At 46.2% G+C, this 16,958-nt stretch overlaps 1 protein-coding gene across 1 annotated transcript in view; it reads left to right on the forward strand.

The window, feature by feature from the left end:
* Positions 1 to 16,958, forward strand: part of LOC139548337 (teneurin-4) — a gene marked incomplete at its 5' end in the record, with an annotated part of 289,854 nt that overhangs the window by 159,479 nt on the left and 113,417 nt on the right. The window contains 4 exon segments of the mRNA XM_071357954.1: positions 9,970 to 10,071; positions 10,250 to 10,426; positions 11,494 to 11,900; positions 12,142 to 12,333. Of these exon segments, the coding sequence (XP_071214055.1) occupies positions 9,970 to 10,071; positions 10,250 to 10,426; positions 11,494 to 11,900; positions 12,142 to 12,333 (878 nt within the window).

A 16,958-nucleotide genomic window follows, 5' to 3' on the forward strand; every position in this document is an offset into this window, starting at 1 on the left:
GCTGTGGTAATGTTTTTCATTGGCAGGGACTGGGAAACTGGTCAGAATTGAAGGAATAATGGATGACGCTAAATACAGGGAAATGATTGAGGGAAACCTGTTTCAGTCTTCCAGAGATTTGAGACTGGGACGGAGGTTCACCTTCCAACAGGACAATGACCCTAAGCATACTGCTAAAGCAACACTTGAGTGGTTTAAGACATTTAAATGTCTTGGAATGGCCTAGTCAAAGCCCAGACCTCAATCCAATTGAGAATCTGTGGTATGACTTAAAGATTGCTGTACACCAGTGGAACCCATCCAACGTGAAGGAGCTGGAGCAGTTTCACCTTGAAGAATGGGCAAAAATCCAAGTGGCTAGATGTGCCAAGCTTATAGAGACATACCCCAAGAGACTTGCAGCTGTAATTGCTGTAAAAGGTTACTCTACAAAGTATTAACTTTGAGGTTGTGAATAGTTATGCACGATCAAGTTTTCTGTTTTTTTTCCTTATTTCTTGTTTGTTTCACAATAAAAAATATTTTGCATCTTCAAAGTGGTAGGCATGTTGTGTAAATCAAATAATAAACCCCCCCCCAAACATCTATTTTAATTCCAGGTTGTAAAGCAACAAAATAGGAAAAAGGCCAAGGAGGTGGAATACTTTCACAAGCCTGTGATAAAAAAAGTAGTGCACTATAGCCACTGTATGTTGTGGTTGGGGGGAAGGTCTAGATATTTATGTTGTGGTTGGGGGGAAGGTCTAGATATTTATGTTGGGGTTGGGGGGGAAGGTCTAGATATGTATGTTGGGGTTGGGGGGAAGGTCTAGATATTTATGTTGAGGTTGGGGGGAAGGTCTAGATATTTATGTTGGGGTTGGGGGGAAGGTCTAGATATTTATGTTGGGGTTGGGGGGAAGGTCTAGATATTTATGTTGGGTTTGGGGGGGAAGGTCTAGATATTTATGTTGGGGTTGGGGGGAAGGTCTAGATATTTATGTTGGGGTTGGGGGGAAGGTCTAGATATGTATGTTGGGGTTGGGGGGAAGGTCTAGATATTTATGTTGGGGTTGGGGGGAAGGTCTAGATATGTATGTTGTGGGGAAGGTCTAGATATGTATGTTGTGGTTGGGGGGAAGGTCTAGATATGTATGTTGGGGTTGGGGGGAAGGTCTAGATATTTATGTTGGGGTTGGGGGGGAGGTCTAGATATGTATCTTGTGGTTGGGGGGGAAGGTATAGATATTTATGTTGTGGTTGGGGGGGAAGGTCTAGATATGTATGTTGGGGTTGGGGGGAAGGTCTAGATATTTATGTTGTGGTTGGGGGGGAAGGTCTAGATATTTATGTTGTGGTTGGGGGGAAGGTCTAGATATGTATGTTGGGGTTGGGGGGGAAGGTCTAGATATTTATGTTGGGGTTGGGAGGAAGGTCTAGATATTTATGTTGGGGTTGGGGGGAAGGTCTAGATATTTATGTTGGGGTTGGGGGGAAGGTCTAGATATTTATGTTGGGGTTGGGGGGAAGGTCTAGATATGTATGTTGTGGGGAAGGTCTAGATATGTATGTTGTGGTTGGGGGGAAGGTCTAGATATGTATGTTGGGGTTGGGGGGAAGGTCTAGATATTTATGTTGGGGTTGAGGGGGAGGTCTAGATATGTATCTTGTGGTTGGGGGGGAAGGTCTAGATATTTATGTTGTGGTTGGGGGGGAAGGTCTAGATATGTATGTTGTGGTTGGGGGGAAGGTCTAGATATTTATGTTGTGGTTTTTGGGGAAGGTCTAGATATGTAAGTTGTGGTTGGAGGGAAGGTCTAGATATTTATGTTGTGGTTGGGGGGGAGGTCTAGATATTTATGTTGTGGTTGTGGGGGAAGGTCTAGATATGTATGTTGTGGTTGGGGGGGAGGTCTAGATATTTATGTTGTGGTTGGGGGGAAGGTCTAGATATGTATGTTGTGGTTGGGGGGGAAGGTCTAGATATTTATGTTGGGGTTGGGGGGGAAGGTCTAGGTATGTATGTTGTGGTTGGGGGGGAAGGTCTAGATATGTATGTTTTGGTTGGGGGGAAGGTCTAGATATGTATGTTGTGGTTGGGGGGAAGGTCTAGATATGTATGTTGGGGTTGGGGGGAAGGTCTAGATATTTATGTTGTGGGGAAGGTCTAGATATGTATGTTGGGGTTGGGGGGAAGGTCTAGATATTTATGTTGTGGGAAAGGTCTAGATATTTATGTTGGGGTTGGGGGGGGAGGTCTAGATATTTATGTTGGGGTTGGGGGGAAGGTCTAGATATTTATGTTGGGGTTGGGGGGAAGGTCTAGATATTTATGTTGGGTTTGGGGGGAAGGTCTAGATATGTATGTTGGGGTTGGGGGGAAGGTCTAGATATTTATGTTGTGGGAAAGGTCTAGATATTTATGTTGGGGTTGGGGGGGGAGGTCTAGATATTTATGTTGGGGTTGGGGGGAAGGTCTAGATATTTATGTTGGGGTTGGGGGGAAGGTCTAGATATGTATATTGGGGTTGGGGGGAAGGTCTAGATATTTATGTTGTGGGAAAGGTCTAGATATTTATGTTGGGGTTGGGGGGGGAGGTCTAGATATTTATGTTGGGGTTGGGGGGAAGGTCTAGATATTTATGTTGGGGTTGGGGGGAAGGTCTAGATATTTATGTTGGGTTTGGGGGGAAGGTCTAGATATGTATGTTGGGGTTGGGGGGAAGGTCTAGATATTTATGTTGTGGGAAAGGTCTAGATATTTATGTTGGGGTTGGGGGGGGAGGTCTAGATATTTATGTTGGGGTTGGGGGGAAGGTCTAGATATTTATGTTGGGGTTGGGGGGAAGGTCTAGATATTTATGTTGGGTTTGGGGGGAAGGTCTAGATATGTATGTTGGGGTTGGGGGGGAAGGTCTAGATATTTATGTTGGGGTTGGGGGGGAGGTCTAGATATGTATCTTGTGGTTGGGGGGGAAGGTCTAGATATTTATGTTGTGGTTGGGGGGGAAGGTCTAGATGTTTATGTTGTGGTTGGGGGGAAGGTCTAGATATTTATGTTGGGGTTGGGGGGGAAGGTCTAGATATTTATGTTGTGGTTGGGGGGGAAGGTCTAGATATTTATGTTGGGGTTGGGGGGAAGGTCTAGATATTTATGTTGTGGTTGGGGGGAAGGTCTAGATATTTATGTTGTGGTTGGGGGGGAAGGTCTAGATATGTATGTTGGGGTTAGGGGGGAAGGTCTAGATATGTATGTTGGGGTTGGGGGGGAGGTCTAGATATTTATGTTGTGGTTGGGGGGGAAGGTCTAGATATTTATGTTGTGGTTGGGGGGAAGGTCTAGATATTTATGTTGTGGTTGGGGGGAAGGTCTAGATATGTATCTTGTGGTTGGGGGGAAGGTCTAGATATTTATGTTGGGGTTGGGGGGAAGGTCTAGATATTTATGTTGTGGTTGGGGGGAAGGTCTAGATATTTATGTTGGGGTTGGGGGGAAGGTCTAGATATTTATGTTGTGGTTGGGGGGAAGGTCTAGATATTTATGTTGTGGTTGGGGGGAAGGTCTAGATATGTATGTTGGGGTTGGGGGGGAAGGTCTAGATATTTATGTTGGGGTTGGGGGGGAGGTCTAGATATGTATCTTGTGGTTGGGAGGGAAGGTCTAGATATGTATGTTGGGGTTGGGGGGGAAGGTCTAGATATTTATGTTGTGGTTGGGGGGAAGGTCTAGATATTTATGTTGGGGTTGGGGGGAAGGTCTAGATATGTATCTTGTGGTTGGGGGGAAGGTCTAGATATTTATGTTGGGGTTGGGGGGAAGGTCTAGATATTTATGTTGTGGTTGGGGGGAAGGTCTAGATATTTATGTTGTGGTTGGGGGGGAAGGTCTAGATATGTATGTTGGGGTTGGGGGGAAGGTCTAGATATGTATGTTGGGGTTGGGGGGGAGGTCTAGATATTTATGTTGTGGTTGGGGGGGAAGGTCTAGATATTTATGTTGTGGTTGGGGGGAAGGTCTAGATATTTATGTTGTGGTTGGGGGGAAGGTCTTTATATTTATGTTGTGGTTGGGGGGGAAGGTCTAGATATGTATGTTGTGGTTGGGGGGAAGGTCTAGATATTTATGTTGTGGTTTTTGGGGAAGGTCTAGATATGTAAGTTGTGGTTGGGGGGAAGGTCTAGATATTTATGTTGTGGTTGGGGGGGAAGGTCTAGATATTTATGTTGTGGTTGGGGGGAAGGTCTAGATATTTATGTTGGGGTTGTGGGGAAGGTCTAGATATGTATGTTGGGGTTGGGGGGGAAGGTCTAGATATGTATGTTGTGGTTGGGGGGGAAGGTCTAGATATTTATGTTGTGGTTGGGGGGGAAGGTCTAGATATGTGTGTTGGGGTTGGGGGGGGGAGGTCTAGATATGTATGTTGTGGTTGGGGGGAAAGTCTAGATATTTATGTTGTGGTTGGGGGGAAGGTCTAGATATGTATATTGTGGTTGGGGGGGAAGGTCTAGATATGTATGTTGTGGTTGGGGGGGAAGGTCTAGATATGTATGTTGGGGTTGGGGGGGAAGGTCTAGATATTTATGTTGTGGTTGGGGGGAAGGTCTAGATATGTATGTTGTGGTTGGGGGGAAGGTCTAGATATTTATGTTGTGGTTGGGGGGAAGGTCTAGATATTTATGTTGTGGCTGGTGGGGAAGGTCTAGATATGTATGTTGTGGTTGGGGGGGAAGGTCTAGATATGAATGTTGGGGTTGGGGGGGAAGGTCTAGATATGTATGTTGTGGTTGGGGGGAAGGTCTAGATATGTATGTTGTGGTTGGGGGGAAGGTCTAGATATTTATGTTGGGGTTGGGGGGGAAGGTCTAGATATGTATGTTGTGGTGAAGGTCTAGATATGTATGTTGGGGTTGGGGGGAAGGTCTAGATATTTATGTTGTGGGGAAGGTCGAGATATGTATGTTGGGGTTAGGGGGAAGGTCTAGATATTTATGTTGTGGGAAAGGTCTAGATATGTATGTTGGGGTTGGGGGGAAGGTCTAGATATTTATGTTGGGGTTGGGGGGAAGGTCTAGATATTTATGTTGGGGTTGGGGGGAAGGTCTAGATATTTATGTTGGGGTTGGGGGGGAAGGTCTAGATATTTATGTTGTGGTTGGGGGGAAGGTCTAGATATTTATGTTGGGGTTGGGGGGGAAGGTCTAGATATGTATGTTGTGGTTGGGGGGGAAGGTCTAGATATTTATGTTGTGGTTGGGGGGGAAGGTCTAGATATGTATGTTGTGGTTGGGTTGGAAGGTCTAGATATTTATGTTGGGGTTGGGGGGAAGGTCTAGATATTTATGTTGTGGTTGGCGGGGAAGGTCTAGATATTTATGTTGTGGTTGGGGGGAAGGTCTATATATGTATGTTGGGGTTGGGGGGGAAGGTCTAGATATTTATGTTGTGGTTGGGGGGAAGGTCTAGATATTTATGTTGTGGTTGGGGGGGAAGGTCTAGATATGTATGTTGTGGTTGGGGGGAAGGTCTAGATATGTATGTTGTGGTTGGGGGGAAGGTCTAGATATGTATGTTGGGGTTGGGGGGGAAGGTCTAGATATTTATGTTGTGGTTGGGGGGAAGGTCTAGATATTTATGTTGTGGTTGGGGGGAAGGTCTAGATATGTATGTTGTGGTTGGGGGGAAGGTCTAGATATTTATGTTGGTGTTGGGGGGGAAGGTCTAGATATTTATGTTGTGGTTGGGGGGAAGGTCTAGATATTTATGTTGTGGTTGGGGGGAAGGTCTAGATATGTATGTTGTGGTTGGGGGGAAGGTCTAGATATGTATGTTGTGGTTGGGGGGAAAGGTCTAGATATTTATGTTGTGGTTGGGGGGGAAGGTCTAGATATGTATGTTGGGGTTGGGGGGGAAGGTCTAGATATGTATGTTGGGGTTGGGGGGGAAGGTCTAGATATGTATGTTGGGGTTGTGGGGGAAGGTCTAGATATTTATGTTGGGGTTGGGGGGAAGGTCTAGATATGTATGTTGGGGTTGGGGGGGAAGGTCTAGATATTTATGTTGTGGTTGGGGGGAAGGTCTAGATATTTATGTTGGGGTTGGGGGGGAAGGTCTAGATATGTATGTTGTGGTTGGGGGGAAGGTTTAGATATTTATGTTGTGGTTGGGGGGGAAGGTCTAGATATTTATGTTGTGGTTGGGGGGGAAGGACTAGATATGTATGTTGTGGTTGGGGGGAAGGTCTAGATATGTATGTTGTGGTTGGGGGGAAGGTCTAGATATGTATGTTGGGGTTGGGGGGGAAGGTATAGATATGTATGTTGTGGTTTCGGGGAAGGTCTAGATATGTATGTTGTGGTTGGGGGGGAGGTCTAGATATGTATGTTGGGGTTGGGGGGGAAGGTCTAGATATTTATGTTGTGGTTGGGGGGAAGGTCTAGATATTTATGTTGTGGTTGGGGGGAAGGTCTAGATATGTATGTTGTGGTTGGGGGGAAGGTCTAGATATTTATGTTGGTGTTGGGGGGAAGGTCTAGATATTTATGTTGTGGTTGGGGGGAAGGTCTAGATATTTATGTTGTGGTTGGGGGGAAGGTCTAGATATGTATGTTGTGGTTGGGGGGAAGGTCTAGATATTTATGTTGTGGGGAAGGTCTAGATATGTATGTTGTGGTTGGGGGGAAGGTCTAGATATGTATGTTGTGGTTGGGGGGGAAGGTCTAGATATTTATGTTGTGGTTGGGGGGGAAGGTCTAGATATTTATGTTGGGGTTGGGGGGAAGGTCTAGATATTTATGTTGGGGTTGGGGGGGAAGGTCTAGATATGAATGTTGTGGTTGGGGGGAAGGTCTAGATATTTATGTTGGGGTTGGGGGGGAAGGTCTAGATATGTATGTTGTGGTTGGGGGGAAGGTCTAGATATTTATGTTGTGGTTGGGGGGAAGGTCTAGATATTTATGTTGTGGTTGGGGGGAAGGTCTAGATATGTATGTTGTGGTTGGGGGGAAGGTCTGGATATGTATGTTGTGGTTGGGGGGAAGGTCTAGATATTTATGTTGGGGGGAAGATCTAGATATTTATGTTGGGGTTGGGGGAATGTCTAGATATTTATGTTGTGGTTGGGGGGAAGGTCTAGATATTTATGTTGGGGGGAAGGTCTAGATATTTATGTTGGGGTTGGGGGGAAGGTCTAGATATTTATGTTGGGGGGAAGGTCTAGATATTTATGTTGGGGTTGGGGGGAAGGTCTAGATATTTATGTTGTGGTTGGGGGGAAGGTCTAGATATTTATGTTGGGGGAAGGTCTATATATTTATGTTGGGGTTGGGGGGAAAGTCTAGATATTTATGTTGGGGTTGGGGGGAGGTCTAGATATGTATGTTGTGGTTGGGGGGAAAGTCTAGATATTTATGTTGGGGTTGGGGGGAAGGTCTAGATATTTATGTTGGGGGGAAGGTCTAGATATCTATGTTGGGGGGAAGTTCTAGATATTTATGTTGTGGTTGTGGGGAAGGTCTTGATATTTATGTTGGGGGGGAAGTTCTAGATATTTATGTTGTGGTTGGGGGGAAGGTCTAGATATTTATGTTGTGGTTGTGGGGAAGGTCTAGATATCTATGTTGGGGGGAAGTTCTAGATATTTATGTTGTGGTTGTGGGGAAGGTCTAGATATCTATGTTGGGGGGAAGTTCTAGATATTTATGTTGTGGTTGGGGGGAAGGTCTAGATATTTATGTTGTGGTTGGGGGGAAGGTCTATATATGTATGTTGTGGTTGGGGGGAAGGTCTAGATATGTATGTTGTGGTTGGGGGGAAGGTCTAGATATTTATGTTGGGGGGAAGGTATAGATATTTATGTTGGGGTTGGGGGAAGGTCTAGATATTTATGTTGTGGTTGGGGGGAAGGTATAGATATTTATGTTGGGGGGAAGGTCTAGATATTTATGTTGGGGTTGGGGGGGAAGGTCTAGATATTTATGTTGGGGGGAAGGTCTAGATATTTATGTTGTGGTTGGGGGGAAGGTCTAGATATTTATGTTGGGGTTGGGGGAAGGTCTAGATATTTATGTTGGGGTTGGGGGGAAGGTCTAGATATTTATGTTGGGGTTGGGGGGAAGGTCTAGATATTTATGTTTGGGTTGGGGGGAAGGTCTAGATATTTATGTTGGGGGGAAGGTCTAGATATCTATGTTGGGGGGAAGTTCTAGATATTTATGTTGTGGTTGTGGGGAAGGTCTAGATATTTATGTTGGGGGTAAGGTCTAGATATTTATGTTGTGGTTGGGGGGAAGGTCTAGATATTTATGTTGTGGTTGGGGGAAGGTCTAGATATTTATGTTGGGGTTGGGATGGGGAGAAGGGGATTGGGTTGGGGGAGGCCTAGTTCTTAACGTTGGGGTTGCGATGGGGAGAAGGAGATGGGTTGGGGGGGGGGGGGGGGGGGTTGGTTGGGGAGGGCTAGCTCTCTGTGTTTTTATAGGAGGCTGGAGGCTTGTAGAATGCAGGCAGAGCTGTTGGGATCAGCTTGTGAAGTGGAATTTAACGTGGCATCCTGAGCCTATTTCACATTTATCAGTTAGAAAGTATTTCCCCCGGGCCATTTTAATCCACAAGTCAGCGATTTTAAGTTTTTCATCCATGTTTTGCTGATGTATTGTTTAACTATTGTCAGTTGAAGGTTGAACCCACTTTGTGACCAAATCATAACCCTGTATCTTCCTCTATAGACAGTCACCGTGATATACTCTCTCTCTCACGGTGTTTGGATTCTGCAGGATTTTCTCCTGCTGTGTTTACTTGTTTTACTTTATACACAGTCTATAAAATACTCTTCAAAGTATTATCTTAAATTGAGTATGGATTTCTGTTTGACGAAGCCAAGTTCATAACATAATTTACCACTATGTTAACGTATTAGTTTATACTTTAGGGATTGCTCCCCAATCATTTTCTGAGGTTGGAGGTTTAAGAACTTTGCATTAACCCGACCCACTAGGAAAGATTACTCAGGTGTAGTCATTGCAAGGTCATTTGATCCTGCGTTGTTCTATTTCCCAGTTGTAGGATGAGGAATCCAAATCATCCAGCTCTCGTGTCGTAATAAGCTGTCCGAGGCATCGAGAAATGCTCGTTCTATTTCCCAGTAAATGAAGACCTCTTCCTTTTTGCTGTTCCCAGCCCTGCTATTGAAATACGACGCTTCATACTGCTCTCCTCAGAGAGGCGGGGGCGGTGGTGGGGGGGCTATTATTTTCATAACAATAAGTCATAATTTGGGAGGCTGGAGGTGAGCAGTGCCTTTCATTTCATAAGTAGTCCTCCATTTTCTCTCTTCAAGGACTTTACCTCCCGCCGTGTTTTTTTTCCATTAACAAATTAATGACCCACAGCTGAGAGAGACATCCACTGTGAGAGGTGGAGGGCTGAGGTGTGGCGATAGTATATCTCCTCCCTAAATGAAATGGTTTTAGCTCCCAGGCCTGTGGAGCTGTTACGAGATAGCTGGATGTTTTCAACACGATCTACCGGTCCTATAAATGCTTCTCAACAACTCTTGTTGCCCCCCACCGCCCCCCGCCCCCCGCCCCCCCCCCCCCCAGGGCTTTTGTTTTCCTCTCAGATGAATGTGAAAAATGTGTAGATCGATACAAACATGCTTTCAGTTTTGGACCTGAAGCACCTGTCCTCACATGGTTTGGTGTCTGTCTGTCTGTCTGTCTGTCTGTCTGTCTGTCTGTCTGTCTGGTGTCTGTATGTCTGTCTGTCTGTCTGTCTGTCTGTCTGTCTGTCTGTCTGCCTGTCTCTCCTCACATCTCTACTGTCTGTTGTTGAGCTCTCCTCACATCTCTACTGTCTGTTGTTGACCTCTCCTCACATCTCTACTGTCTGTTGTTGACCTCTCCTCACACCTCTACTGTCTGTTGTTGACCTCTCATCATACCTGTCAGTCCCATGGATAACTCTCTCTACGTTGTGTGTCTGTTCCTCTGTAGGTGCGTCTGGAGTGGCCCACAGACCTGGCTGTCAGTCCCATGGATAACTCTCTGTACGTCCTGGATAACAATGTGGTACTGCAGATCTCTGAGAACCACCAGGTGAGGAAACAAAACACTTAACACTAGACTGTACTATACTAGACTTTACTTGAAAATATTGTGATATGTGGTTGTTTTACCTACGTAAGTTGAATACACTGATTGTAATGCCCTCTGGATAAGAGTATTGGACCGTCTGATACATTTAAATGATTCAAATGTCAAATGTAACCACCAGGTGCGTATCGTGGCAGGGAGGCCCATGCACTGCCAGGTGCCCGGCCTGGATCACTTCCTGGTCAGCAAGGTGGCCGTCCACGCCACCCTGGTGTCTGCCAACGCTCTCGCCGTCTCTCACAATGGCATCCTGTATATCTCTGAGTCAGACGAGAAGAAGATCAACCGTGTGAGACAGGTGAGATAGAGAAACAACTTCTTACTTTTACCTGGACTTACCTGGGTCATCATACCTGGACTTGTCTGGGTCATCAAACCTGGACTTATCTGGGTCATCATACCTGGACTTATCTGGGTCATCATACCTCGACTTATCTGGGCCATCATACCTCGACTTATCTGGGCCATCATACCTCGACTTATCTGGGTCATCATACCTCGACTTATCTGGGTCATCATACCTGGACTTACCTAGGTCATCATACCTCGACTTATCTGGGTCATCATACCTGGACTTACCTAGGTCATCATACCTGGACTTATCTGGGTCCATCATACCTGGACTTACCTGGGTCATCATACCTGGACTTATCTGGGTCATCATACCTGGACTTACCTGGGTCATCATACCTGGACTTACCTGGGTCATCATACCTGGACTTATCTGGGTCCATCATACCTGGACTTACCTGGGTCATCATACCTGGACTTATCTGGGTCCATCATACCTGGACTTATCTGGGTCATCATACCTGGACTTACCTGGGTCATCATACCTGGACTTATCTGGGTCATCATACCTCGACTTATCTGGGTCATCATACCTCGACTTATCTGGGTCATCATACCTGGATTTATCTGGGTCATCATACCTGGACTTACCTGGGTCCATCATACCTGGATTTACCCAGTCTCACAAGATAACCCTTTATAATCTGTTATAATCTCAACCCAGCACAGCCAGAAGATGACTGGCCACCCCTCATAGCCTGGTTCCTCTCTAGGTTTCTTCCTAAGTTCCTGCCTTTCCTAGGGAGTTTTTCCTAGCCACCGTGCTTCTACATCTGCATTGCTTGCTGTTTGGGGTTTTAGGCTGGGTTTCTGTACAGCACTTTGAGATCTCAGCTGATGTCAAAAGGGCTTTGTAAATACATTAGATTGATTGATTGATTACCTAGACTACTATTTTACTGTTTTACTTTTTTACTTGCAATGATCATGATCGTTAAACGCACTGTAATACTCTCTGTCCGGACAAGACGGAGAATCTTTTACTCGCATGTAAACATTTCCTGTAAATTTCAGGTGTCCACCAACGGAGAGATTTCATTGGTGGCCGGGGCGCCCAGCGGCTGTGACTGTACTAACGACGCTAACTGTGACTGTTACTCCGGCGACGATGGCTACGCAAAAGATGCCAAAGTCAACGCCCCGTCTTCATTGGCTGTCTCCCCTGATGGTGAACTCTTCATCGCCGACCTTGGCAACATCCGTATTCGTTCCGTCCGACGGAACAAGCCTTACCTGAACCCTCTCAGCATGTACGAGGTCTCCTCCCCCATTAGCGATGAACTCTATCTCTTTGACTCCAATGGTAGTCACATCTATACTCAGAGTCTGACCACTGGGGATGACCTCTATAACCTGACCTACTCCGGAGAGGGAGACCTGGCCAGCATCACGGATCAGAACAACAACATAGTGACCATCAGGTGTCCTGCTTTTATCTATTCATCTATCTATGTTATTGCTACGCTAGTCTGTTATTTTACTAATTCAATTGTTATCTTAGTTTTATGTTTGTCTAGATGACATATTGTTTTTTTTATTTTTCACCTTTTATTAGTTTATTTGTTAAGCACTTTGAACTTAATTTGTTGTCAGAAATATGCTATATACACTGTACATGCAGTTTGATGAATTAATTGATTGATCGATTGATTGATTGATCAGGAGGGATACAACAGGCATGCCTCTGTGGTTGATGGTGCCTGATGGACAGACTTTCTGGTTCACCATTGGGACCAACAACGCCCTGAAGACCATCGCTGCTCAGGGGCAGGAGCTGGCTATGATGACCTATCACGGGAGCTCCTCGTTACTGGCAACGAAGAGTAACAACAACGGATGGACCACCTTCTATGAGTAAGTAGACAAAATATTTTGTTTACCCCAAACACACCTGCATCCCAAAGCAATTTCAGTACAAATCTATGTGCCAGGCTCCCAGCTGAGTTGATTACAGACTAAGGCTTTGCAGTAGCTGCATTAGATCAAAGCTGAATTCATAATGGACTTTTCTCTGACAATCCTCCCCAAAAATGTTTTTTTCTGGATTACATCATGTTACTATGGATACCGTCACTTGGCTTGCCTCAGAGCTGGAATCATTGGTGTCTGTTTCAAAGTAACACAAAAAGTTTAAGCAAGGGGGGTGACTTTAGTTTAGTTGGGAGGCGGGTGACTTTAGTTTAGTTGGGAGGCGGGTGACTTTAGTTTAGTTGGCTGGTGGGTGACTTTAGTTTAGTTGGGAGGTGGGTGGCTTTAGTTTAGTTGGCTGGTGGGTGACTTTAGTTTAGTTGGCTGGTGGGTGGGTGGGTGGCTTTAGTTTAGTTGGGAGGCGGGTGACTTTAGTTTAGTTGGCTGGTGGGTGGCTTTAGTTTAGTTGGCTGGTGGGTGACTAATTTAGTTGGCTGGTGGGTGGGTGGGTGGCTTTAGTTTAGTTGGCTGGTGGGTGACTAGTTTAGTTGGCTGGTGGGTGACTAATTTAGTTGGCTGGTGGGTGGGTGGGTGGCTTTAGTTTAGTTGGGAGGGGGGTGGCTTTAGTTTAGTTGGCTGGTGGGTGACTTTAGTTTAGTTGGTTGGTGGGTGACTTTAGTTTAGTTGGTTGGTGGGTGGCTTTAGTTTAGTTGGAAGGTGGGTGACTTTAGTTTAGTTGGCTGGTGGGTGACTTTAGTTTAGTTGGCTGGTGGGTGACTAGTTTAGTTGGCTGATGGGTGACTAATTTAGTTGGCTGGTGGGTGGGTGGGTGGGTGACTAGTTTAGTTGGCTGGTGGGTGACTAGTTTAGTTGGCTGGTGGGTGGGTGACTAGTTTAGTTGGTGGGTGGGTGACTAGTTTAGTTGGCTGGTGGGTGACTACTTTAGTTGGCTGGTGGGTGGGTGGGTGACTAGTTTAGTTGGCTGGTGGGTGGCTTTAGTTTAGTTGGTTGGTTGGTGACTTTAGTTTAGTTGGCTGGTGGGTGGCTTTAGTTTAGTTGGAAGGTGGGTGACTTTAGTTTAGTTGGAAGGTGGGTGACTTTAGTTTAGTTGGAAGGTGGGTGGCTTTAGTTTAGTTGGAAGGTGGGTGACTTTAGTTTAGTTGGGAGGTGGGCGGGTGACTAGTTTAGTTGGCTGGTGGGTGACTAATTTAGTTGGCTGGTGGGTGGGTGGGTGGCTTTAGTTTAGTTGGCTGGTGGGTGACTTTAGTTTAGTTGGCTGGTGGGTGACTAATTTAGTTGGCTGGTGGGTGGGTGGGTGGCTTTAGTTTAGTTGGCTGGTGGGTGGGTGGCTTTAGTTTAGTTGGCTGGTGGGTGACTTTAGTTTAGTTGGGAGGGGGGTGGCTTTAGTTTAGTTGGCTGGTGGGTGACTTTCGTTTAGTTGGGAGGGGGGTGGCTTTAGTTTAGTTGGCTGGTGGGTGACTAATTTAGTTGGCTGGTGGGTGGGTGGGTGACTTTAGTTTAGTTGGGAGGCGGGTGACTTTAGTTTAGTTGGCTGGTGGGTGACTTTAGTTTAGTTGGGAGGGGGGTGGCTTTAGTTTAGTTGGCTGGTGGGTGACTAATTTAGTTGGCTGGTGGGTGGGTGGGTGGCTTTAGTTTAGTTGGCTGGTGGGTGGCTTTAGTTTAGTTGGCTGGTGGGTGACTAGTTTAGTTGGCTGGTGGGTGACTAATTTAGTTGGCTGGTGGGTGACTAATTTAGTTGGCTGGTGGGTGGGTGGGTGGCTTTAGTTTAGTTGGGAGGGGGGTGGCTTTAGTTTAGTTGGCTGGTGGGTGACTTTAGTTTAGTTGGTTGGTGGGTGACTTTAGTTTAGTTGGCTGGTGGGTGACTAGTTTAGTTGGCTGATGGGTGACTAATTTAGTTGGCTGGTGGGTGGGTGGGTGGGTGACTAGTTTAGTTGGTTGGTGGGTGACTAGTTTAGTTGGCTGGTGGGTGGGTGACTAGTTTAGTTGGTGGGTGGGTGACTAGTTTAGTTGGCTGGTGGGTGACTACTTTAGTTGGCTGGTGGGTGGGTGGGTGACTAGTTTAGTTGGCTGGTGGGTGGCTTTAGTTTAGTTGGTTGGTTGGTGACTTTAGTTTAGTTGGCTGGTGGGTGGCTTTAGTTTAGTTGGAAGGTGGGTGACTTTAGTTTAGTTGGAAGGTGGGTGACTTTAGTTTAGTTGGAAGGTGGGTGGCTTTAGTTTAGTTGGAAGGTGGGTGACTTTAGTTTAGTTGGGAGGTGGGCGGGTGACTAGTTTAGTTGGCTGGTGGGTGACTAATTTAGTTGGCTGGTGGGTGGGTGGGTGGCTTTAGTTTAGTTGGCTGGTGGGTGACTTTAGTTTAGTTGGCTGGTGGGTGACTAATTTAGTTGGCTGGTGGGTGGGTGGGTGGCTTTAGTTTAGTTGGCTGGTGGGTGGGTGGCTTTAGTTTAGTTGGCTGGTGGGTGACTTTAGTTTAGTTGGGAGGGGGGTGGCTTTAGTTTAGTTGGCTGGTGGGTGACTTTCGTTTAGTTGGGAGGGGGGTGGCTTTAGTTTAGTTGGCTGGTGGGTGACTAATTTAGTTGGCTGGTGGGTGGGTGGGTGACTTTAGTTTAGTTGGGAGGCGGGTGACTTTAGTTTAGTTGGCTGGTGGGTGACTTTAGTTTAGTTGGGAGGGGGGTGGCTTTAGTTTAGTTGGCTGGTGGGTGACTAATTTAGTTGGCTGGTGGGTGGGTGGGTGACTTTAGTTTAGTTGGGAGGCGGGTGACTTTAGTTTAGTTGGCTGGTGGGTGGCTTTAGTTTAGTTGGCTGGTGGGTGACTAGTTTAGTTGGCTGGTGGGTGACTAATTTAGTTGGCTGGTGGGTGACTAATTTAGTTGGCTGGTGGGTGGGTGGGTGGCTTTAGTTTAGTTGGGAGGGGGGTGGCTTTAGTTTAGTTGGCTGGTGGGTGACTTTAGTTTAGTTGGTTGGTGGGTGACTTTAGTTTAGTTGGTTGGTGGGTGGCTTTAGTTTAGTTGGAAGGTGGGTGACTTTAGTTTAGTTGGCTGGTGGGTGACTTTAGTTTAGTTGGCTGGTGGGTGACTAGTTTAGTTGGCTGATGGGTGACTAATTTAGTTGGCTGGTGGGTGGGTGGGTGGGTGACTAGTTTAGTTGGCTGGTGGGTGACTAGTTTAGTTGGCTGGTGGGTGACTAGTTTAGTTGGCTGGTGGGTGGGTGACTAGTTTAGTTGGTGGGTGGGTGACTAGTTTAGTTGGCTGGTGGGTGACTACTTTAGTTGGCTGGTGGGTGACTAGTTTAGTTGGGTGGGTGACTAGTTTAGTTGGCTGGTGGGTGGCTTTAGTTTAGTTGGTTGGTTGGTGACTTTAGTTTAGTTGGCTGGTGGGTGGCTTTAGTTTAGTTGGAAGGTGGGTGACTTTAGTTTAGTTGGAAGGTGGGTGACTTTAGTTTAGTTGGAAGGTGGGTGGCTTTAGTTTAGTTGGAAGGTGGGTGACTTTAGTTTAGTTGGGAGGTGGGCGGGTGACTTTAGTTTAGTTGGCTGGTGGGTGGCTTTAGTTTAGTTGGCTGGTGGGTGACTTTAGTTTAGTTGGAAGGTGGGTGACTTTAGTTTAGTTGGGAGGTGGGTGACTTTAGTTTAGTTGGCTGGTGGGTGACTTTAGTTTAGTTGGCTGGTGGGTGGCTTTAGTTTAGTTGGTTGGTGGGGGACTTTAGTTTAGTTGGAAGGTGGGTGGCTTTAGTTTAGTTGGTTGGTGGGTGACTTTAGTTTAGTTGGAAGGTGGGTGACTTTAGTTTAGTTGGGAGGTGGGTGGGTGACTTTAGTTTAGTTGGTTGGTGGGTGGCTTTAGTTTAGTTGGCTGGTGGGTGACTTTAGTTTAGTTGGAAGGTGGGTGGCTTTAGTTTAGTTGGTTGGTGGGTGACTTTAGTTTAGTTGGCTGGTGGGTGACTTTAGTTTAGTTGGAAGGTGGGTGACTTTAGTTTAGTTGGAAGGTGGGTGACTTTAGTTTAGTTGGGAGGTGGGTGACTTTAGTTTAGTTGGTTGGAGGGTGGCTTTAGTTTAGTTGGCTGGTGGGTGACTAGTTTAGTTGGCTGGTGGGTGACTAGTTTAGTTGGCTGGTGGGTGGGTGGGTGACTAGTTTAGTTGGCTGGTGGGTGGCTTTAGTTTAGTTGGAAGGTGGGTGACTTTAGTTTAGTTGGAAGGTGGGTGACTTTAGTTTAGTTGGAAGGTGGGTGGCTTTAGTTTAGTTGGAAGGTGGGTGACTTTAGTTTAGTTGGGAGGTGGGCGGGTGACTTTAGTTTAGTTGGCTGGTGGGTGGCTTTAGTTTAGTTGGCTGGTGGGTGACTTTAGTTTAGTTGGAAGGTGGGTGACTTTAGTTTAGTTGGGAGGTGGGTGACTTTAGTTTAGTTGGCTGGTGGGTGACTTTAGTTTAGTTGGCTGGTGGGTGGCTTTAGTTTAGTTGGTTGGTGGGGGACTTTAGTTTAGTTGGAAGGTGGGTGGCTTTAGTTTAGTTGGTTGGTGGGTGACTTTAGTTTAGTTGGAAGGTGGGTGACTTTAGTTTAGTTGG

The sequence above is a fragment of the Salvelinus alpinus genome, chromosome 21 (genome assembly GCF_045679555.1).
Source record: "Salvelinus alpinus chromosome 21, SLU_Salpinus.1, whole genome shotgun sequence".
Classification (NCBI taxonomy): Eukaryota; Metazoa; Chordata; class Actinopteri; order Salmoniformes; family Salmonidae; genus Salvelinus; species Salvelinus alpinus.